General features: G+C 44.9%; 2 protein-coding genes across 2 annotated transcripts; one reads left to right on the plus strand and one right to left on the minus strand.

Annotated features, from left to right (window-relative positions):
* Nucleotides 1-7091: 7091 nt before the first annotated feature.
* Nucleotides 7092-7934, plus strand: ctxnd1 (cortexin domain containing 1). Its single transcript, XM_076288146.1, has one exon. It carries the CDS (start codon nt 7118-7120, stop codon nt 7304-7306), a length of 189 nt encoding a protein of 62 aa, XP_076144261.1. The 5' UTR covers nt 7092-7117; the 3' UTR covers nt 7307-7934.
* A 4885-nt stretch (nt 7935-12819) lies between these two features.
* fah (fumarylacetoacetate hydrolase (fumarylacetoacetase)) lies at nt 12820-23403 on the minus strand. The gene is made up of 14 exons (XM_076287363.1): nt 23129-23403; nt 22803-22913; nt 22592-22713; nt 22263-22312; nt 21592-21682; nt 20552-20649; nt 20183-20235; nt 19437-19536; nt 17085-17215; nt 16302-16377; nt 15742-15788; nt 15036-15137; nt 14485-14602; nt 12820-13497 (listed from the first exon to the last, which is right to left on the minus strand). Exons 1-14 carry the CDS (start codon nt 23291-23293, stop codon nt 13421-13423), a joined length of 1341 nt encoding a protein of 446 aa, XP_076143478.1. The 5' UTR covers nt 23294-23403; the 3' UTR covers nt 12820-13420.
* Between the last annotated feature and the right edge of the window lie 112 nt (nt 23404-23515).

A 23515-nucleotide genomic window follows, 5' to 3' on the forward strand; every position in this document is an offset into this window, starting at 1 on the left:
CAGACATTCTTCTCTACCTCCTCCTGTGATGTTGGAGTGGGGATATAAAACACAAAGGGTCTTCTTCCAAAGCGCAAATAAATATACAATGTTCTAATGCTGAAGAGTGTAGGTGCTGTCATAAGGGTGAAGAGATATGCAGTGTTCTAATGCTGAAGAGTGTTGGTGCTGTCACAAGGGTGAAGAGATACATGTATGCAGTGTTCTAATGCTGAAGAGTGTTGGTGCTGTCACAAGGGTGAAGAGATATGCAGTGTTCTAATGCTGAAGGGTGTACAGTAGGTGCTGTCACAAGGGTGAAGAAATATGCAGTGTTCTAATGCTGAAGAGTGTAGGTGCTGTCACAAGGGTGAAGAGATATGCAGTGTTCCAATGCTGAAGAGTGTTGATGCTGTCACAAGAGTGAAGAGATGTTCTAATGCTGAAGAGTGTTGGTGCTGTCACAAGGGTGAAGAGATTTACAATGTTCTAATGCTGAAGAGTGTTGGTGCTGTCACAAGAGTGAAGAGATGTTCTAATGCTGAAGAGTGTAGGTGCTGTCACAAGGGTGAAGAGATATGCAGTGTTCCAATGCTGAAGAGTGTTGATGCTGTCACAAGAGTGAAGAGATGTTCTAATGCTGAAGAGTGTTGGTGCTGTCACAAGGGTGAAGAGATTTACAATGTTCTAATGCTGAAGAGTGTTGGTGCTGTCACAAGAGTGAAGAGATGTTCTAATGCTGAAGTGTGTTGGTGCTGTCACAAGGGTGAAGAGATTTACAATGTTCTAATGCTGAAGAGTGTTGATGCTGTCACAAGAGTGAAGAGATGTTCTAATGCTGAAGAGTGTTGGTGCTGTCACAAGGGTGAAGAGATTTACAATGTTCTAATGCTTAAGAGTGTTGGTGCTGTCACAAGAGTGAAGAGATGTTCTAATGCTGAATAGTGTTGGTGCCGTCACAAGGGTGAAGAGATATACAATGTTCTAATGCTGAAGAGTGTTGGTGCCGTCACAAGAGTGAAGAGATGTTCTAATGCTGAAGAGTGTTTGGTGCTGTCACAAGAGTGAAGAGATGTTCTAATGCTGAAGAGTGTTGGTGCTGTCACAAGAGTGAAGTGATGTTCTAATCCTGAAGAGTGTTGGTGCTGTCACAAGGGTGATTTTTGGAACCAGGTCTCCACAATGTGGATGATCATAAATATTAATAGAGGCAGTAGAGCACTGGAGTTATGATGCAGAGCTACAGTGCAATCCCTCAGGCAAGGCCACCTTGAAGAGGTTCTCAGGTACGTTCTGAGTGGAATAGATGGCTTTATTTTTTTCTCTATTTGCCCTGTAAACCATGGTTATTTGGAATCTGGATGTGGTTTTGAACATATGGTAGTTTTGTCTAGGACAGAAAGGGAAAAAATAGTTTTGCTGTTTGATTTCCTGTCAGTTTTTTTTCCAAGAATACAAGATTACATCTCCCATTCATTAATCATTATGACAACTCAAGTTACTTTCTGAGAACAATTGTTCATAAAAAAATTAAAATGATTCTTAAAAAACATTAAAAGAGCTTGTAGGAGACTCAAATCATTTCTATGTCTGACTTTGCACGTCAGCATATTCCTTTGATGAAAACCGCGGGGGGTGAATAATGTGTGCCTCCAGTTCCCAACTAAACATCATGTCTTTTGAACTACCTACCATGAGACCTTGCCACAGGACCTCGCTTCTGAACAATACTTGTACTCTCAAAAGTCCAATCTCACTGGAGGCCACAGCGAGTCTGTGCAGAACAGTGGACCCCAATAAGCGTGGCCGGGTTGCAGGGGAGCTCCTCCCGCGGAGGTCAGCCAGGGGAACAGAATCAGGGGAGCAATTTGGACTTGTCTAGACAACTAAATCTAGACTTAAGACCAAACTGTTCTCAGATGCTTTCTGCTAACTGTGCCGAGTTACAAATTCTGAATCTGCCTTGATAATTATTCTACCTTGTCTTTTATTACTTTTTTTACTTCTTTTGCCTTGAATTTTGCTTACTAATTATTCTTTATTTTTAAATGATTTTACCTTGTGTTTTATGTTTTCTTTTTATTATGATCTTTACCTTTTAACTATTCTTTGACTATATTGCCCTTCTATGCTTTTATTTGTTATTATTGTTTGGTTTTGTTTATGTAAAGCACATTGAATGACCTCTGTGTATGAAATGCGCTATAAATAAACTTGACTTGACTTGACTTGACTTGTCATGGCGAGGCGCTGGCCGTGGATTTATGGTCCGGCAGCTTGTTTTCTCTCCCACCTCAAATACATGCCACATCAGCAGCTCCCTTTAATTTGTTCCCTGCTCCTGCAAGGCCTACATGTTCTGCAATCGATGATCGGACCTTGTCTGAAGGGTTAGCGAGTTACAATTGCTGGTGCCACTTCCCATCTATCTGTTGCTCTACTTGAGCGGTTTTAGTTTTTTTTTTGTTGCCATTCAGTTCCTGGGTCTCTTTGTGATGTTGAGGAGATAGAAGTGAGGCCCTTGAGGAGAAGGCTGCATGCAAGAAGGCTTTGGTGGTGCCACTTGTGTCTCTGAAGAATCTCTGATCTCCATCTGGCTTCATTGTGATGAGTGTGTGTGTGTGTGTGTGTGTGTGTGTGTGTGTGTGTGTGTGTGTGTGTGTGTGTGCGTGTGTGTGTGAGAGAGGGTAGCCAGTGAACACACCAGATGCTCTCTGGCAGATGGGGTCCTGATGACTGGTGAATGGAATCATGAATCCTGATGGGGTCCTGATGAATGGAATCATGCCCCAGAACTCTGCCACCAGACAGAATAAAAGTTTAAAAAAAAATAATAATAAAAAAAAACTTTTTTAAAACTGAAACATGGATGCCAACGTGTCTAACGTAGGCGGTAAAGAAGCTCCACCAGAGTCTCAGAGCCTCCCCTCATCTGTGCTTTCTGCTGGTGAGTGACACATCAGCGTGGATAGTGGCGTGTGGGAGAGCGGTTATCAGCACAGCCAGCGTCGACTCTCGCCCGGCACACCACGATTAGGCTCTTAATCACAGTGGGCAATTATGAGTATACGCTCGGTGTCGTGCTGGCGCAGGGCTTAAACGATAACACTATGGGGGAAGGAATGTATCTGCTCTGGCAAGGAATAAAGGGCTTGGACTGATGAGAATGGCTAAAGGGGAGATTACTTGGGGCATTAATTCACGCACAGAAGAGCCGACTGCTGAAGACGCCCCCACCGTAACCCACCCACGCCCAGGGTCCCCCTCTCTCGGTCTCTTAGCGATCCCATTACTCATCAATATTTACGCGTGGCGATGATGAATCAACAGCGGGCCCTGACTGGGAGATTTTGACCAGAGTCACTGCCTCACAAAGACAATTCATCATCTTAATTAGAAGCCCAAAGCTGTGCGCGATTGTCATTCATCATCTAACGCCGCCACCGCTGCCCGCGCCAGTGCGTTGGAGCAGCACACTCCAGTTGTTGCGGGCCCGTGCTGAGTTTTCATAATCCTTCTGTGCGCCTCATTTCTTCCCCACAGGGTTGATCACACAGGGTTGAGACACGTCATGTCGTCTCTGCCATGAAGCCCATGATGATACGGGCCTGGTAAATGATGGCCCTTGTGATTTGAATGCGCAGAGTGTAGACAGAAGCCAGTCAACCTGTTTGCTCTGTTCATCAAACATCTTCACAATGCAAAACATTTGACTTGACTTTCTCATACCGATTTGTATTTAGGTTCATTTATCAAAGCTAGTATTTCAGAGAAAGTATTAATATTGACAGCAGCTTGTTATGTGCTAGTACCTGCACAGAGCAAACTCCATTTCATCTGTTCATTTTGTGGAGATAACAGATCTGAAATGTTTTTTTTAATGTCTGAGTCTATTTCTTTTAAGGCTCAGAGAGTCTATCAAAACAGTGGTGCAGCACATTTGCTCCATGTCAAGTTAATTTAGAGATGAAAGCTTTCCCTTTCTGGAGTCTTCGCTTGGCGGAGTCAGATGTAATTCTCCATTAAATTGCTAATGGCGTTACCAAGGTTACTGTTGCCTCAGTCCTTGGGAGAGCATTGCTGTTCAATAACAAGAGGGGTAAGAGCACCCCCCTCACACACACACACACACACACACACACACACACACCAACATTCTGTTATTTAGGTTTGATTGCTTGTTACTGTGAAGTATGCAATGCATCCCAAAATATGCTGACATGGTAAAAACTGGAAGTGTGGAAGTGATCCTTAAGGTCGACCATCAAAGGGGTCTTTCAAATCTTACGGCCCTGCCGAGATGCATTATTAAGGGTGATTACTTCCCCCCAGGTCCTTTGGGCTCCTCAGCGTGCCTGTCAGCTCTGTGCGCTGGTCGTCAGGGGAAAAGGCCTGCGCCTGCCAAAAAGTTCCCCCTCAAGGGTAATGTGTTGCCAGGTTCTCACCGGAGACCCCAAACTTGCTTCATGGTAACAAACTGAAATTACACAGCCAGTACTGCAGCAGATCGGAAGCACACATCTTCGCAGGTGCCAAAATCTACATAACATCAAGTAACATTCAATTCAGAGCTTAGGAAACAAAAGCACCAGGCTCATGCTAGGTATATCATCTCCTCTATCAACAGCATTAGAAATGAACTTGGCCCTCTATGAAGTCCCTCTTGATTTTGATTGTTCAGCGTTCCTATGAGCTTAATGTGGCCAGGGCCAGTAATACTGAGATGTTATTTTGGCTCAGAAATGAACCACTCTGACTGGAAATGCAGAATGTGTGTATGTGTGTGTGTGTGTGTGTGTGTGTGTGTGTGTGTGTGTGTGTGTGTGTGTGTTGGGGGGATGCACCGGTTCATAGGGCAGTAAAATCCCTTCAATGTGGAGAGTGAACTCAATCCCATTACGTCATGATGTTTCGTTGAGCGTGGGTCGTAGATCACATCAGGCCTCAGTGCTACTTTACAGGCAGCTGGAGATCAAGTGCCAGACGCAGCCCCCTCCATCAGAGGAGGAACACCACGGCCGACTGGGCTGATTTAGATGCACCTCTGCACTTAACGGCCCAATCAAGGCCAAATGATTGGCTCCAGAGTGCTGTCACTTGTTTAGCTTCAGGATTTAATTAGCCAGAGAGGACAAAGAGGCTGCTTTAAAAAAAAAAAAAAGAACACTTCAGCCCATCTCAGAGGTGTTGAGCATACATCTTTCACACAGCACTGGTTGGAGGGAGTCAGGTGAACAGGAGAGGCCCTGCTGCGACTGCGTGATTGTCCCATCAGCGCAGGTCCAGGTATATTATTACACGGCCATATCATTAGTCTGGTCTGAGAGCACCGAAATGGAGCCACTCGGCTCCTAAATGGTTCAGCGGTGGCGGCGAAAGACTGCGCCGGCTGTCTCGCTCCAGACCCTCACAGTAGATTAAGGTGATAGATGGACAGGCAAATACACAGCTCAGTTTCAAAATGAACTTGGCTAGAAGTACGGGGCTGAAGTCTCCAGATCGCATTGGAACCTCTTTCTTACTGTGGTTGTGGGGGGGGGGGGGGGTATGCACTTTTCCATTTCCATCATGATGATCTGTTGAACAAAGTGCATCAGGAATTTGTTGGAGGTTGACACAAGTCCTGACACAATAAGGATTTGGATGTCAGAGCTCCTAAAATTAGCTATCCTACTTGGACGGAGCCTAGAAAAGTAGCTCCTACATATCAAAAAGCCCTATCAGTGGAACAAAGGAGCTTTAGAGCTGTGCCAAGGCAGCTCGATTCCACGATTCCAGCACAACAGTTACAAATGAGGGTTTAAATCAAAAGCCCATGCCCCTCAATAGGCCCTGCAGTCATGCAGTGGGCCTTTATGAAATTGAAAGAAGCCTGTTGACAGCTGGCGGACTGCAGTGGAGATATTTGCTGAGACCTCGGTCTGTCCTTCTCTCTAACTGTGTTTTATTGCCATACTCAGGGCTGCATTACATTTCTTATTTGCCTTGTCCGGATTTATCGGTATAGGTGTTGGAAAGCGGAGATGAGTCACTCCGCTTCACTTTTCCACAAAGTAGCCTCCCTGATGATCGACGGGGGCCCTGACACCATTTACGGTGCTCGCGTTTTTATCACGTCATTTGATGCAAATCAGATTATGTGGCCCGTTTATTAATTGTTCCGAATGGACAAGGGTAATTACCACGAAGTAATCAACCATATTCATGCTAATGGAGGATTTATGAACTAAAGTTTTCCGATCGTGTCCGGACTGTAAAAATGATTGATGCCCCAGGCTCTAGGTATTGACAGAATCCTCTCCACTCTCCATAAGTATAAACAAAATGTCTATCGATCGCCACCTCAACCCTCCCCTCCTTTTTTTATCCATACATCTCGGCGCACAGAAGTAGCCTTTGTAGCATCAGAGCGGTCGAATGTGGTCTTGGCAGAGTTTTCTCTCTGAATGTTTTAAGATGTGGGATTTCCTGCATTGGCAGAGGGTCATGCTGATTATGAGGGCACGGTCGAATGAGCTGGCCGTTTAAGTGGTCAGTCAGGGCGCTTCTGCTTACCGTGCACAGTTTGCTGGGGGCGCGGGATGGAATAATTGATCCGTGCTCCTTTGTTTTAATAGCCAGACCGAACCTCGTTGACCCCTGCCAATGCTGTGTTCTTCTTGTGTCTGCACATTAAGGATCAATTAGAGGGCCTTGGAGGAGATTCATTGAACAGGCCAGGGCAGAGAGGGAGAATGGGACGGTGCCAAGCAGAAAGCAGGTGCCCAGAGCCAAGCCACCTCCAGACCTAAAGCAGCGGTCAAAATTGCATTAAATGCACATTATGACGCTGTCTTAGCAGGAACCTATTTGAATATGACTGACTACCAAGGTCAACGCAGAGCACTGCCATTTTGCAGCCCAAAAAAAGACCAGGGTCTATAAATAGCACTGAATACATTAGGCAATATCACAGGCCCGCCAGTATGTACTGTAGTTACAGTAGGCCAAGGAAAAATGTCTTGTCTTTCACACGGGGAGCTTGTGTTGTGCCAAGAGTCCTTACGCGAGTCCTTTGTCCTTGTCTCTCTTTCACACCAAGCTCGGGGATCAGGATGATCGCCACGGCGACATGCTTCTGTGAGGACAGACAGCAGCGATGGAGACGACGCCGGACCCCGAGTTCGTGGATGTGGACAAAGGCCTGACCCTGGCATGCATCGCCTTCCTCTGCCTGCTGTTGGTCGCCATGATCATCCGCTGCGCCAAGGTCATTATGGACCCGTACAGTGCCATCCCCACCTCCACCTGGGAGGAGCAGCACCTGGAGGACACAACATCAACATAACACACATGCATAAACACACACACACACACACACACACACACACACACACACACACACACACACACAAATACTATCATGCCTCCATTTAAAGATAAAAAATAGCACTTAAGTCTGAAGACATGTAGGGAAGACATACAGTATACAATTAAAACTATGCTATAGGATGTGTTAACATATGTATACGCCCTTGCACTTGTGCTTCGCTCGTGTAATGCATGCAAACACAAGCATGCATTCAAATGCACATGCTTCAAGAACCACACTAAAGCCCTCCCATGTTTGGCCAAGTGGGGGATTGGTGTGGACGGGGAACATTAGCCATTCCAACAGTCAAGCACATGAACTACATCTCAAACTACCTACTGAGCTCAGCCTCTTTGGCTGGCGTACATTCCATCCAGAATGAAGACAACACACACACACACACACACACACACACACACACACACACACACACACACACACACACACACACACAGTGTGTACTGTGCTTTGTCAGAGGATTTTCCATCCAGAGATGCAGGACCACATCTCCCATTGTGAACATTGTGTCTGAACCAATAGCCAATGCAAACTGAACTATAGTATGGAACAATCACAGCAAGAACCTTTAATTTCAAATGAATTCCAAGTAAATAGAGTCATCTACATTTTGTACATTTTCTAGTTACGGTGATGGAGATATGCTGACCCAAATGCTGACTGATGGGTTTCGGACAGTGGGAGGACCAGTGGGGCCCGATAACGGGTCTCGCAGGGTGGCCTTGTAGAAGTTACGCTGTAAAAAAAAAACAGCAGTGCCTCTTAATTCATTTATCACGTCAGAGCAGCTCAGTAGGCGACAGGTGCCGGTGCGCCACTGGAAACTGGGAGTTCAGTCATCCTCCAGCCAACCCCTACGACCGCAAAAGTGCACTGCTGACTTAGAGGACACTCTCAAAAAACCCCTTTAGCTCCATACAAACATTTTCTGCTCAGTTTGCCCAGCTGTCTTTGATTATGCTGTAGCTTGAACAATCTGATTGACTCGCTGAGGAATTTGATTTCTTGCCTTTATGTTAGTTCCTTGCCTAGACTGAAGTTTGTACGTATGTCTGTAAAGTGTGAAATTATAGTCTTGACTGCATGTTATTAAGTGCCTCAGCTGAAACCACAGAGATTGTCTTGACTTGTTTCCCTATTTTACAAATGTCCACAATAAGGGAGGGGCAAGAATAGAGCTCATTTTAATCTGTTTATAGTTACTCTTAATAAAAGACTGCAATGAAATGAAAGTATTGTATTGTGCACCAATTTTAATTTGGTGAAATGTGTGACACTCCACAGTCTGGCCAATGAGCCAATGTTTCAAACAGCAACGAATAACAACATATTACAAACTAAGCTATTGTTGCTGTGGCACCTCCACCATTTTAAACCGAAGACATAGACCAGTGAAAAAAACATAAGTCCTTGCTGACAAGCTGAAACGTGAAGCCCGAGAGCTGATTGCGTTTTGTTGTCGAGTGGTGCCTGTGTTGCATTAGAGCTCTGTTGTTCCACATGGAACATTGTCTCCAGTAACCACAGGCTTGATGGAAAAGGTCAGAGTCACCCGGGAGTCTAATCTGAGCTGAGCAGCATAAGGACACCATTCATTCCTAACATTCACTGAGGCTGGGGCCTGACCGTCTGATGTGTGTGTGTGTGAGAGAGAGAGAGAGAGAGAATGTTACATGCTGGCATTCTAATGACCACACATTTGCAGAGGCTGGGGCCTGATCGTCTGATGCGTGTGTGTGTGTATGTGATAGAGAGTATGAGAACTTTACATGCTGGCATCCCAATGACCCCACGTTTGCAGAGGCTGGGCCCTGACAGTCTGATGTGTGAGTGTGTGTGTGTGCCCATGTGTGTGCGTGTGTGTGTGTGTGAGAGAGAGAGAGAGAGAGAGAGTAGGATAACTTTGCATGTTGGCATCCCAATGACCACTCATTTGCTTACAAAGAATCCCAAGCAGTTGTGTCCTCTGCTCACGCGTCAGTCTGCATTCTCTCTCTCTCTCTGTGTCTCACTCTAGTTCTCTGAGCCCCTGTCACTCAGCGCTCTAATGAAATATACATGCCAACCCCCTCCCCCAACCCAACCCAACCCAATGGGCATGAGAGAAAGTTTTGTTTGCCTATCAAATTTCTCAGCCTGTGTTCTGCCCGGTGGTGTGTGGAAATGACTCAGTCAAGGATGAGAGTTGAGCTCTATAAGGACAGCTTTTCCACGTGATCCCATCGATTTCTCATTCTCACAGAGAGCTGGGCTGCCTGGGCTGCTTACCACCACCACCGCTGCCCCGCGGTGAAGTAACGGTAGTGATCAGTGGTGCTGGATCTGAGAGCCTCACACATCCAGCAGGGCTGGAGAGAGAATCTGACAGTTTTAAGGTCCCCGCAGCCTCTCGGTGGGGGAATAACCTCAGCCAATTAAAGCATCCGTGTAAGACGAAGGTGAGTGACTCCTCTACCGGCCGTGCGTGCAAGGTGGGGGCACTCTCTCAGGCGCAGCGTGCAGCTCCTGGAAGTGTCCTTCCCCGTGGGGATTCTATGAGGCTTGTCCTTCGCCCTCCACTAACCATAAGCTGTACGCCCCTCCGACTCCAGCGCTGTCGGTGTGTGATTAAACCACAGCCATGGAGAGAGGACACACTTTCTCGAGAGGAAAATGGAGGGTTTTTTGAACATAGTTCTCCCAATGGCAGGAGCAGTTGCTTAATCAAGTCAAGAGGCCTTCGAGTCTTTGGGTTCTTTTCCAATTGATTTAAATGCAAACAGCCCTGTCGTTTTCTTGGCACCACAGGGCACACTTCAGTTAGAGCTTATTAAAGTTTGTTTGGACTGTAAATTGCATTAACGGTCTGCATTTGTATTTCAAATGAGCTTTTCCATCGTCTGTGCTTCACTGATACTATGTGACATGTCAATTAGTAGAGGGGATCTAAGTGCGCCATCCCCAAATATTCACTGAATAATGCTTTCTTCCTTTTTTTCCTTCTATCATTTCCTCAGAAAAATGTATGTATTCTGATGAAGTAAAGGGAAAATGAAGGTAACTGTTAATTGTCTTCCAAAAAAACCTTAGGCCCAAAGAAGAGATTAACATACATTGCATAATTCCCATATTTATTGCCAAAAATTCCTTGACTGGAGTCATTTATAATTCTTGGGCTTTTAATAGATATGGGACATCTATGCACATAAAACAAATCTTATTAAATAATTTTCAAATGAAAGGAAATAATTTGAAGATAGGGAACACATTAATATTTAATGCCTCCCTTTTGACTGCTATCTGAGTACAATGTGCTGAGGCCTCTTGTCTTTTAGACACTGTTATATGCATATGTCTGGGATCTTTCCATTCAGGTGTTCCTATTCGGCCTCAAGGGTGTGGAGAGCAACTTCTGGAAGCACCTAAAGTAGTTAGAGCCCTGACCCTAGGCAACCTCTGTCCTAAAGTAAGAGCAAGAGGGGAAGTGAGAACTGCCCAAAGAAAGGCCAAGCCAGATCAATATTTACCTCGCCGGTGCCATTTAAAGGCCACGTTTTCAGAAATCATTAACTTCTCCCATTTTCCAACCCTGTGCTTGAGTGCATCCACACAAAGCACAGAAATCACCACACAAAAGATTTCATCCGCCGCAGACTCCACCATATGTCCACACAGCACATCTCCTGCAGCACTGCAGAACACACTGGAGGCCCCTCTGCACTGCAGGAGCTCTGCGAAAACAATGTACATTGCAGCCTGACAATTACATGGCCAAGTAAAATAATGAGTTTACATCAACCCTTTCCCTAAAGAAATAAATAAAAAAAATGAATAAATAAATAACCAGTGTAATGAAGCATTGCGTAATATCAATGAACAGCCACTACAAAGGCTGTGTAGCAGAACCTGGTGTTCACACACAGCAACACTGAAAGAGCTACAAATGGCCCCCTCGCTGTATTCCTCCCTCCTCTATAATATTAATGGGAATCAATTATTCTTAATGAGCTGGCATTTATAACCTGCTCTTGCATCAGCAGGTCTGTGCCTCTCTCGCCAGCGCACGAGTACATCGGCATGGATTTTCAGTGTGCAGCAGTGATTCCGGGGTACACCATTGATTAGCAGTGTTTGAAAACACTGGAACACACAAATGGAGATGGCATTAATATTGCATGCCGCAATCCCAGTGGCGCCACGGTGATGTTTGAGCCACTGCCCGCTCCACAGTCATAAAGCACAGCCCCGAAACTCATTTCTGTGGTGCTGACTGCACTTACTCCATTAACAGTAAAACTTATTTGAGGGTCTGAATTACAACCCTAATATTTTATATCCCTATGGTTTTTGTGAGAGCAAATAGTGGTTTTAGCTGTACTCTCATTAAAAGATGGAAATGCTGCAACAGCATTTTCACACAAGGGAATAATTAGATTGGAATCAAATGGAAGCACTGATAACTGAGTGTATGCGGAATGGATCATTTATTTATATCAAGGGAACAGTGTGTGACCTCAACATGGCAGAGAGATGCCTGCCCTAGGAAATTGGTTGCAAGAAAATCTCCAAAGTGCAGTTCACGTATTGATGGAGGAGGATGCCTGTGGGCTGTGCCTGGGAAACCTCCCTTGCCTTCTCACTACCCTTCACTTGGGTTTTGAGGTCATTGTTGCTGTGAAGTTCCCACCTGCGCTACATCAATAAAGGAGAGAGAGGATGTGTGAGAGAGAGAGTCATTTTTTACTACTCCATCTGGGTAAAGAAGGCAGGGGGTCTACGATCACAACTATCACTATTTCACCACTGTCACAGCGTAACAACAAACATGTTTGCTGAAACACACACACTCGTGTGCGTGCACACACACACACAACACATTTGGCAACACACACACACACACACACAGAGAGCCAATACATCTTGGGTCCAGTGCTCTTTAGTGTTTGTGTGTGTGATTCACACCGCATCGCCATGGTGACAGAGGGCTCTCGGTGCACTTCACTCCGCATGCTGGATGGTGCGGCCTCAACAGGATGGTTCCCATGCGTTTTCCGTGACAGGCTAATGGAGTGGCATGACATAACTATTGAAAATCCATTCATGGCAAACAGCACAGCCTGCTACCTGCAAACATTTTACACATACACACGACGTGGGGGAAAAAGAACACGACGGTTAGCTCAGTGTCACGATGTCCACAGTGGAAAATAGATGACACCTGCTTAATTGAACATGAGGGCTGTTTGTCTGATGCCAAATGTGTTGGATTGCAGTGAAACACGGAGTGCCAGTTGGTTGTGTACTGTTCAGCTTCTGGCTGGTTTAGCAAGTCCCAACTCATCAATACAAGTTGAGATGCATATTATTTACATGTAAATGTATTAGCTTCCCCAGTGCTGCTATATCGAATAGCGCGCACACAGACACACACACACACACACACAGATGAGCACATTATGAATTTCAGTGGCTCTCACTCAGACTTGCACTCCCCCTGTAGAGACTTCAAAGTGGCTAACGTCATTTGAGTCCAAATTGCCATTCATATATACAGTTACTGGTGCAGAGTGTTAATAACTGACTACACTCTGGGAAAAGAAGATTATAAACCTTAACTCAATTGCCAAACTACTGTAACTCACTTTCAGTGGAAAGTCTAGGCAAAACTTTTCGGTTAAACGGTTAAAGAGGGGGACAAAAAACAAAAAAAACACATTGTTCGTGTGAAAATCAGAGCGTTTATAATATGGGTCCTGAACCCACACACACAGTGGAACATAATACTGCCTCTGGTAACACAACAGAAAACAATACACAATGGCTCCTATTTCATACCAAATATTTATATACTGCTAGAAATAAAAAAAAAAACGTAACTGCATCTCCCTGCGTGGTGACACTCCGTCAACAGACATTAAAAATGGCCATTCATTTTTGAACCACAGTACACGAGCAGGGCTACTGAGTGAGGTGTTGGCCAGCCTGGCGCTGCAGTGGTTCTCTGCGTTGCTCTCGGTCCGTGGGTGTCCGTGGGTGTCTGTGCGGCGCTCTCTGGGGGGAGGACAGATGGCCGCTGTTGGAGCAGCGCGGGCTTCACTGCTGCAGTGCTGGAACGACCACTCCCCGACACGGACCGAAACCGACACGGTAGCCACGGCCCTGGCAGTAACCTGACCAAACACACGCACATGCACACACACACACACGCACGCATGCACACACGCACACAGACATTACAGAGAAAGAGTGAAAGAGAGAGAGAGAGAGAGACTGTCAGGCAAGAAGATATATATACACTTTTATATAAAGTGTTGCGTTTGATTGACAGGCCTGGCAATGGGAAAAAAAGTTGACTCAATAATATCTCGGGTATAGGAGTCAATGAGCGGTTTCTCCCAAAGCATCACAACAGTCTGCAGACTGCTGCAGAATACTAAATGAACCAGACCTGGGGAATGCAGCCCAACTTCAGCTTTGAAAATGTCATCAAAAATGAAAGCACATACACACACATGCACACACACACAAACACACACTCACGGACATACACTCACACACACGCACAAACACACACACACACACACACACACACACACACACACACACACACACACTCATACACAAATACACACACACACACAAACACACTCTCTCGCACATACACACTCACGCACAAACACACACACACACACACACGCACGCACCCTCACGCACACACATGCACGCGCACACACACACACACACACACACACACACACACACACACACACACACACACACACACACACACACACATATACACACACACACACACACACACTCCATAAGAGAGAACTCTTCAAAGCCCTGAGCTACTGTGCCATTTTTTCAATAACCTCTCTGATCATGTCATGGACAGGCAACAGACTCCTGTATTGGAATGCACTTGCCATTCTCAGCATTCTCAGTTAAGACTGGAGTCCCCACAGATCAGACACCTCACACCTGTTCTCACAGGTACACAACAGAGATGTCTTGTTCCCAAACTAGATCCTCTCCTGATCTGTCCTACTGGCTTACACTCTTGTCTCCTAAATAATCGATGTGATTTTGGTATACTGAATTATTAACGCGGAGCTAGGGCATGGAACGCAGGAGTGGCAATGCGTCTCTCGTACCTGTAATGGTGACCTCGTCGCCGTCCTTCAGGAACGTCCGGCTCTCGCCACTGCCCAGATCGATGCTTTTTGATCCTCGCCACGACAGCTCAAGCATCGAGCCGAAGCTCTCGGGCTCCTGGGGGCATGCGTTCCCACACGCGCACACACACACACATGTGCATACACACACACACACACATGCAAACACACAACACAAACAGAGCCACCAGTGAGCTTGGCACAGAATCACTACATGATTGGTATCACCCTGACCTTGCAATCATGTTTAATTTTCCCAAACACAAACAAGCATGTAAGTAAGGGTACAGTTAGCTACACACATAAACACGACTACAGCTACCTACCTACACACACACACACACACACACACACACACACACACACACATCCAACTATATTTCCCAAACAGTCTCACTGGTAAGCAAGCTCTAATGCCACCCAGATCACATACGAACACACACACACAGCACAACTATATTTCCCAAACAGTCTCACTGGTAAGCGAGCTTTAATAGCACCCAGAGCAGGAACTCAAGCGAGGCCCTCACCGGTCCACTGATGGTCCCTGAGGCCAGCAGGTCTCCTGGCCGCACGTTGCAGCCATTGACCGTGTGATGGGCCAGCTGCTGCTTCATCGTCCAGTACATGTACTAGAGGAGAGAGAGAGAAAGAGAGAGAGAGAGAGACGACAGAGAAAGAGAGAGAGAAAGAGAGAGAAAGAGAAAGAGAGAGAGAAAGAGAGAGAGAGAGAGAGAGAAAGAGAGAGATGACAGAGAGAAAGAGAGAAAGAGAGAGAGAGAGAGACGACAGAGAAAGAGAGAGAGAAAGAGAGAGAAAGAGAAAGAGAGAGAGAAAGAGAGAGAGAGAGAGAAAGAGAGAGATGACAGAGAGAAAGAGAGAAAGAGAGAGAGAGAGAGAGAGAGAGAGAGAGAGAGAGAGACGACACACACACCTCAGCCTAGACCGGGCTCATCAGTCAAAGCCCATCCCCGTAGGACAGGCCTAATCTCCGCTCTCCATCACACAGTACGTAGGGAGCAGACAGTCTATCACCCATGTCCGAGGAAAGCTAGCAATCTCCGGAGGTAGCACTGACACAGTGGAGACATTGAGGAGCTTAATGAGCATGAACCAAGTGCAGTAGGATTACAGGGTGTCCCATGTCAGTCCTCTCCATCCCCTCTGTGTAATGGTGCTCCTCCACAAGAAAGGACTGCTGTTGTTGTTGCTGTGTTTGTTGTTGTTTACACTTACCTTAAAGTTGGACTTGCAGATGGTGGAGGCTTCCCTCATTGCTTCGCCTGGTGGAACACAGAGTGAATCACTGTTGACTGTCACTTTCTCTGCACCGAACAATCACTCTGAACGCTATCACACAAGCAAATCTATTTGGCACGGCTTCACTGTCAGATGAAAAAAAACTCCACTCCACTCCAAATGTCGCTAGATTGCAAATCCAGATGCTAGGAATTTGATGCGCGTGAGTGCTTTTTTCCCCTGTCCCTATTGTGTCGCCACGGACACAAGAACAGATAAGACATCTGGCCTGTCAGTCCTGGAGGACCATATTTACCTCTAGTTTTGAGAAAGCACACTTATGGGATTTGCAAAAACAAGCTTGAGGTTAGCCAGTGTGCAGCACTGTACAGGAGGGGAGTGCGGTGATTAGCCTTGCCAGTGGGAAGAGTAAGAGCTGCTTAATTCTAATGCATTATCTCCTCGGCGCCCCGGAGCTTGGAGCGCGCCGTGCCTCTTTTTCTGACAATGCCTTTAATTAAGGGGACGCCAGCGCCGCCGCAATGCCCACACTGTACCTTTCACGGACACAAAGAGGTTGATGTTGAAGGTGTAGGCGTCGTCGTGACGGAGATAAGGCAGCGGCTCGGGATCCTGGAGGAAAAAGGCACCAAACACAGGAGAAGAGGTGAGTGTGTATGTATGTGTGTGTTGGGGGGGGGGGGGGGGTCAGCGCAAGGTCACACGCCTGGCCGCAAACCAGCAAAAGCTTCGCCGCCGCCAGGCTCGAGAGATAACGTGCACACAAAGAACTCTGGGATACATTCTCCAATCAGTGCAGACCGGGGTCAGACAGCGGAGCTCAGCTAATAGTGTCTGTGTTAAAACAGGGTGTGGAACTGTATAGGGTATGCTGGCTCTCAGTTACCCTCCTCTTGCCATACTTATATTGCTTACAGATCAGCCGTATTGAGGATTAAGAGCAAAGTTGCCCCCAAAGGCTATGCTACTATTCAGTTATAAATGCTGGTCTTACTCAAAACTACACCGATTGATGTCGTTATGGTCTCAAATAAAACATTTTACTCACTATCATCCATAAATAGACCCTCTGTTGTTGTTACACCAGCTACAGTACTACAATCGGGTTGCATGATCATGGGAGCTCATGAACTTCCCCCCAGAGTGTAGCACTGTAGCAGCCTGGCAGCAGCAACTCAAGCTAGGTAGAACCAATTGTTTTCATTTTTTTTCATACAGACAGTACTCAGTGACTTCGAGAAACAGAGATCTATATGAAAAATCACCAGAATTTTCCTTTAAGAGAAACTCTGGAGGGCGAGGAGTGGACATGGGTTTACCTGGACTGCATTGGGCTCCACAAAGGGCAGGAGGGCCTCCATAGGCACCACCCAGGGGGAGATGGTCGTCCCAAAATTCTTTCCCAGAAAAGGTCCCAGTGGCACGTACTCCCACGCCTGAATGTCCCGAGCTGAAGTATGTGCGGTACATGAGAAATAAGGGAAAAGTGTCAGAACGGCTCAGATGCAAACTAATCTGCTTTCTCATTACCTTGCAGTCATGCGAATCCTAGCTGAAATCTCAATATATACATATATTTAATAAAAAAAAACAAATTCTTTAATCCAATAGCCAACCAAACATGAATATGAATGGCAAAGCATATTTCCATGTGCAAGCTCAAACACGCATCTACCATGACAGTGCCTTGATGCATGTAGCAGAGATACAATTAATGATAACATGTCTTTCAATAGTCACACATTCTGTCAAGGCGAACTTGCCCAGATTGGCATGCACAAATCCCGGCAGTTTCATGTCTGTGTGGAGACATGAGACTGAAGAGACTCAGATTGGAGAGGCAGCTGGAAAATCATCTCTACTGTTTGCTCCCTCCGTAATTAGACAGGGATGACTCACTGCCAAGCCCAATTGCCTGAGAAAGACATAATGTATATAATGTATAAAATGTTTATATATCTAAGGAGGATGCTTATCTCATTCCCTTTCTCCCTCTCTCTCTCTCTCTAACACACACATACACACTCACACACACTTCCCACTAGGAGACGCCATGCATGGCAATAAAGTTGAGGAAATGTGCAGAGGTGGCCCATGGTAAGAAGGATACACAGTACAGTAAGCCTACAAGAAATGAGTTCAGAGAGATGACATGGCACGAGAGAAATTAAGGAGACCAATCACTTCTGCATTACTGTGAAGGGCTCTTTCGCAAATAAATGAAGCCTGTCTGAAAATACACTGTGGTTTTGAAAAAAAAACAAGTTCTTATTGCACATAGACAAAATCACTGAGACAGAACAGGGTGGAGAAACCAATGTCTTCTATGAAATATGATGCAAAAAGTCATACATCAAATATATTAGAGGGGTTTTCGAAAACCTTCATGTAATCTATATGACTAGAGAGTGTGATAGGACCACATCCTCAATTCTTTCATATAATTTTGCTGGTTGCTGTTGTGTAATGTTTTGTAAGAAGGAGCGTGTGTGTGTGTGTGTGTGTGTGTGTGTGTGTGTGTGTGTGTGTGTGTGTGTGTGTGTGTGTCAGATACACTGACAGGTAGGATTGCGCTATCTTGAGGAATAAAAACTGCAGCACCACCAGAGGCTGAATATTAGACTGTCTTGCACAAAAAAAAAGTTCACTTTCTGCAGTGTCTCTTTCCCCAGGTGTTTTTCATTTCCGTCGATGCTTACCGATAGGCCATAAAAAAGCAATATCGGTGGGTATGCTCGAAAGGACGCCAATGTGGGTTTGGGGCGATGGAATAATAAAAGAAATTGACGGCACTTGTTACTCTGAGATGCCACTTGGCATGGTCTGAGAACTCCCGTAAATCAGAGATGGTCCAGCTCAAATCCCAGGCACAGACAGATCTCCATGGCTTTTATCTATCGCAAAGGCCTCCGAGAGCCTCGGGATGAGATATATTCTCAAAAAGGGGAAAGAAAGAGCGGAAAAAAAAAAGATCGCCAAACTATGAAAGGTGAGGTTTTCTATTTCAGAAAGAGAGACAGGCCATCTCCGGCGATGTCAATTGGTTCCATCTATTTCCATAGAGATTGGCTGTGTCTGAAGTCCTCTTGGTGTGTGATCTATTAGACTGCACCTGGGGTCATTTTGTGCATATCTCAAGTCCAACTGCAAAAGGTTCAGTAACTTCAAAAGGCAATAAGTCTAGATGAAAGGAGCCTGATATTTGTGATCCATTGAAAGAAGGGAAAGAGGAGGTTATTTTTCTTGGTCTTTCGAGGGTTCTCAAAGTCTGTTGGAACTCTTGAGCCTCTTATATAATATCAGAGGTGGTATCAAACAAGACTGAAAAAAAAAACAATGTAACTATACCAACAGAGTACATTTTATTTAATAGGTTGAGTCATAAAATAACAACAACAACAACAACAGCTAGCCCCTTCATATGCGACCTCACAGAGCAAAAATTATTTCTACAATAATAACCTCAGAAAGTGAATGTGTTAAAGTCTGTCAAGGTGTGGTGCCCTACTAGAAGAATAAAGTAGCTGTGCAATAGGTCTGGGATCATAATAGCTTACAATAAAAGTAGTGTCTGTCCTGCCTCGGTTATGTAAGCCCTGGGAGAATAACATGTCTGAGAAGGTGACTAGTTTGACTCGGAGATGTCAGTGAAGATGAGAAGTGTCACTCACCGCTCCAGTCATTCATCAGCACCATGCCAAAGATATGCTCGTGGGCCTTCTCTATGGGGATGGGCTCTCCCAGGGTGTTTCCAGCTCCCACAAAGAACGCCTGTGAGACAGAGACAGACTCTGCTAAAACGGACGACTCATTAAAGTTACATGTTGAATGTGATGTTTATGCTATGGATGCATGTACAAATGCTGTAAGCCATGTCAAGTCAAGTCAAGTCAAGTCAAGTCAAGAATATTTAAAAAACCCTGCAGCTCTACATCTGAAATTTTTGACTGAAACATCCAAAGATTGAAACATCCAAAGATTCTTACAAAAGAATCTATATCATTCTGGACCACACATTTTCAAGTGTCGGCAGACTATTTCTCGTCATTGTGTTACCTTTAATTCAACACTCCTTAGCCAACATCTACATGAATAACTGCATCCCAATACAACACAAAAATTAAGTGAAGTTTGAGTTATGGTTATGGTTAGGATATGGAATTCAGCAGACGCTTTTGTCCAAAACGATTTACAGAATATGAATATTATAATAGTTAAATTGACAGTAAACAGTTTTAAAGTTGTTAAGCCTACAATAAAAGTTGTTAGGAGTTAACATACACATCTGGAAAACATTCAGAGACCACTGACATTCGAATGAGTTGACGGTCATAAATGTACAGTGCTCTCTTAATTTTTTCTGATGCTGTATATCCTGTATCACTCCCATTTCTCACTGACAAACTACTGCACTCACCATTTCCAATTCAATGTCAAGCTGCTTGCTGGGGCCGAAGACCGGGGGCTTAGCTAGGAGAGGCAGAGAGACGTCGGGGAAGAGAATCAATGCAAACACACACAGCAGGGAACAGCAGAACACACACTCGAGTGGATGTCAGAAAGAGACTCGACTTCAGCATTTACATTTCACATTTCCATATCCTCAATCAACAGGCTCTCTTATCTGTCCAGGCTCACACATCAAAAGGAGAGGCTGGGCAAAAGAACCAGACTGACAGAATAAGTGCATCTATCAGAGAGAGGAGTCTAATCCTCAGGTGATCAGAGGTACTGAGTCTGCACTGGCGTGCGTCAACAGTGTGAAGTGAGGGTCACACACACATACTTGGATCAGGCCTCATCTGACCCGAGGGTCTTCGGATTGGCGTTCCAGAGACCACCACCGAGGAGGCCCGGCCGTGGTACCCCACTGGCAGCCGCAGCCTGGAAGGACACACACACACAGAAAGACAAACACACACACACAGACAGACACACAAACACACACACACATTTCAGCACCCATTTCATCTCTCTTGCTTTCTAGTTTCTTTCTATTTCATCCCGTGCGGTTAGGAGAGATGTGCAGGTGGCTAAACCGATAACATCTGCGGCTCTCCAACTCATCAACCACCACCTCCCCCAGTAAAACCCCTCATTTCACATTTGTGCATGACGTGAAAATATGTTATCACGGCTCCTCCACTGGTGTGCACGCATGGATGAGTCACTGAGGTGACAGTTCACTGATGTGAACACCGCAGAGACTTTATTTTCTCTTCCTTTCCTTCCCTCAACTCACAATCTGACTCCTGCACCACATATCCTGCTCTTGTTACTTTCGCCAAACTCAAAAGAAATGTGGACTGCTGGAATGGCCAAGCAGTGAGGTGATTGCGGGCGAACGAGCTTCCAAGAGCCCAGGAGATCAGAAATCAATTAGAGAAACCCGAACCCAGAGCCTGCCCTCCCCTGACACGCATGCGGAGGCCCCTCGCTCTGTCTCCTCTGGCGAAAGAAACGGTCTCACTCTCTCCCAGGACCTTGTATAAGTAACAATGAAACAGGAAATATAGCTCCGTGCAGAGGCTAACTCATTACTATGGCGCAAGTGTAAAATCAATCTGGAGAATTATTCACAAAAGAACAAGTACAAAACCTAAAATGGGAGCGCACCTTGAGGCAATAACTGAATGTTCTTTTTTCAGCCAAACAATAGGGCAGAAAATGGTGGTGTGGTTCTGAAATGGCAAGGTTTTTAATATATTCCGAAGCTTAGTTACCTCAAGCCTTACAAAACCTGTTCTTTCTATATCCCAATAACAAAAGTTTGCAGCCAATTATTTATACTTTTTTACCCAATTACTTATAAAATTGCTTTTGTACCAGTTGGGCATAAGGGCATTCTCCTTCCCACGGAACATTATCCCAACGTTGGTGGCATGGTCTTTGGAGGAGTAGAAATCAGTGTAGTCACCTGAGACAGAGTTGGAGGAAAAAGGAAAGAGGGTAGAGCAAGAGAGCTTTCATTAACACCACAATAGTATAGTACGCATATCCTGAAGAACTAGAGGCTCGTGGCAACTATGCTGCTAAACATAGAAGAGCTCTGGTGTGATCATTCATTGTTAGCTCATGTGGAGAACAGTGCCCTCCTGTGTTAAATGGTAGGATGAAACCTGGCCATTTTTTCTCTTGGCTTAACACAACCCATATGGTACATTAAACAGCCACTGAATGTTTAATCTAAGCTCTGATGGTATTGTGATGTAAGGCAGTAATGGACTGCAATCACTATTTCAATTACATTCATTTACATAATGTTTAGTATGGCAACATCATATCATCACAATATACTTGTTTGGTCTTTGTGAATAAAAAGGATGCCCAGAGAAGTAAAGTGAATAAGTAAGAGAGTGAGGGAAGGAAAGACATATGAGTTGATAAAAATAGCACTCCCATGTAACCCTCAGGCAAACAAAACAGCATTCATCACTTGTCACTCACACCTGTCACCTCAGCTGAGATTTGGTCTACTGTGACTGTTCCAAACTCACCAATCTCTGCAGGAAGATGCATCACAGCAGAAGTCTGATGCACAAATGCTCTACAAAAAATACAGTCATACACACACAAAAAAAGATTACAAAGAAAAAAGTTATTCGAAATAAGTATCAAGGTGAAAATTGAAAAAGAGCCACTGAGGCTAACCTTATAGTAATATCCCAACTTTTCTAGTTGGGATCAACATTTTACTCATAGATAACTCTTCACCTAAAGACTCTTTTTTCATGTAAAGTTCACACCAGGCTACCCAACTCTGAGCAGTTAGGCCTAGTGGTGAAAAATAATGCAGCTCGAATTTTCAAAAATGTAAATAGCCTACCTGCTTCTAAGGCTCACGTCATCACGCAGCGTACTCTCATTTGCAGATAAGAGCTTCTGCAAATATCTTCTGGCTTCTCTCCAAGCATCATAACCCAAGTTCATGAACGCATTCAACGTGGGCTAAGGAATGGGCACATGGAACAAATAGCTTTACTCCCATTAAAAGTAGCCTATATGTGTGTTGCTTTAAAAAGAAGAAGCCAGTCTACCTGGTCGAAGACATTCTGATGCTTTGACAAGACAGGTCCATTGAAGAGGTGCTTTATTGCACTGAGGTCCAATATTTGATCTCCAATACCTGCACCGATCCTATGCCTTGGCTGAGATTGATTTGAAGTTGCACACACTTATAATTCGCACAATAACGTGGTCTTTGCTATTTGGACTTTAGACTTGTCTTATTTGGAGCATGCTAAATCTAACAGAAAAGCCGTTGTCTAAAGTGTAGGCCTACGTGAAAATGTACGAATGAACTAACGTCAATTACGAAAGGCCTCAGTATTTTTTTAATATATTTTTTTTTAAAAGTACTTACATTGTCCACAGTGGAGAACACGCCATAAGGTAGGTTATGAAAGGAGAAATCAGACTCTTCGTCTACTTTTATGAAAGACATTTTCAAGTTGCAGTTGTACTCCGGAATACTTTTCAGAGTAAGCAACAAGGCAAGTAACCTCTTCCAGATGTTCACTGCAGCCATGCGTTGTTACCGCCTCCAAAGACCGAAGAGACGACCAATCAGGCAACTTCCCTTATATCCACCCTTTCTAGGCGCTCAGTAAATAATGTAAAACGGATTGAAAATGACTCAGCACAATTGGCCATACCTCTTTAAAGTATTCTTCACATCTAACAGTACCATAATTGGATAAAAGCTCATTGGTCTTAGTGATGTTTCTTGTTAATTGTTTACTTTTGTATA

Source organism: Alosa pseudoharengus, unplaced genomic scaffold (assembly GCF_046254945.1).
Source record: "Alosa pseudoharengus isolate Yale_2024_CS ecotype anadromous, Long Island Sound unplaced genomic scaffold, YU_APseudo_1.1 YU_APseudo_1.1_scf_16, whole genome shotgun sequence".
Taxonomy (NCBI): Eukaryota; Metazoa; Chordata; class Actinopteri; order Clupeiformes; family Clupeidae; genus Alosa; species Alosa pseudoharengus.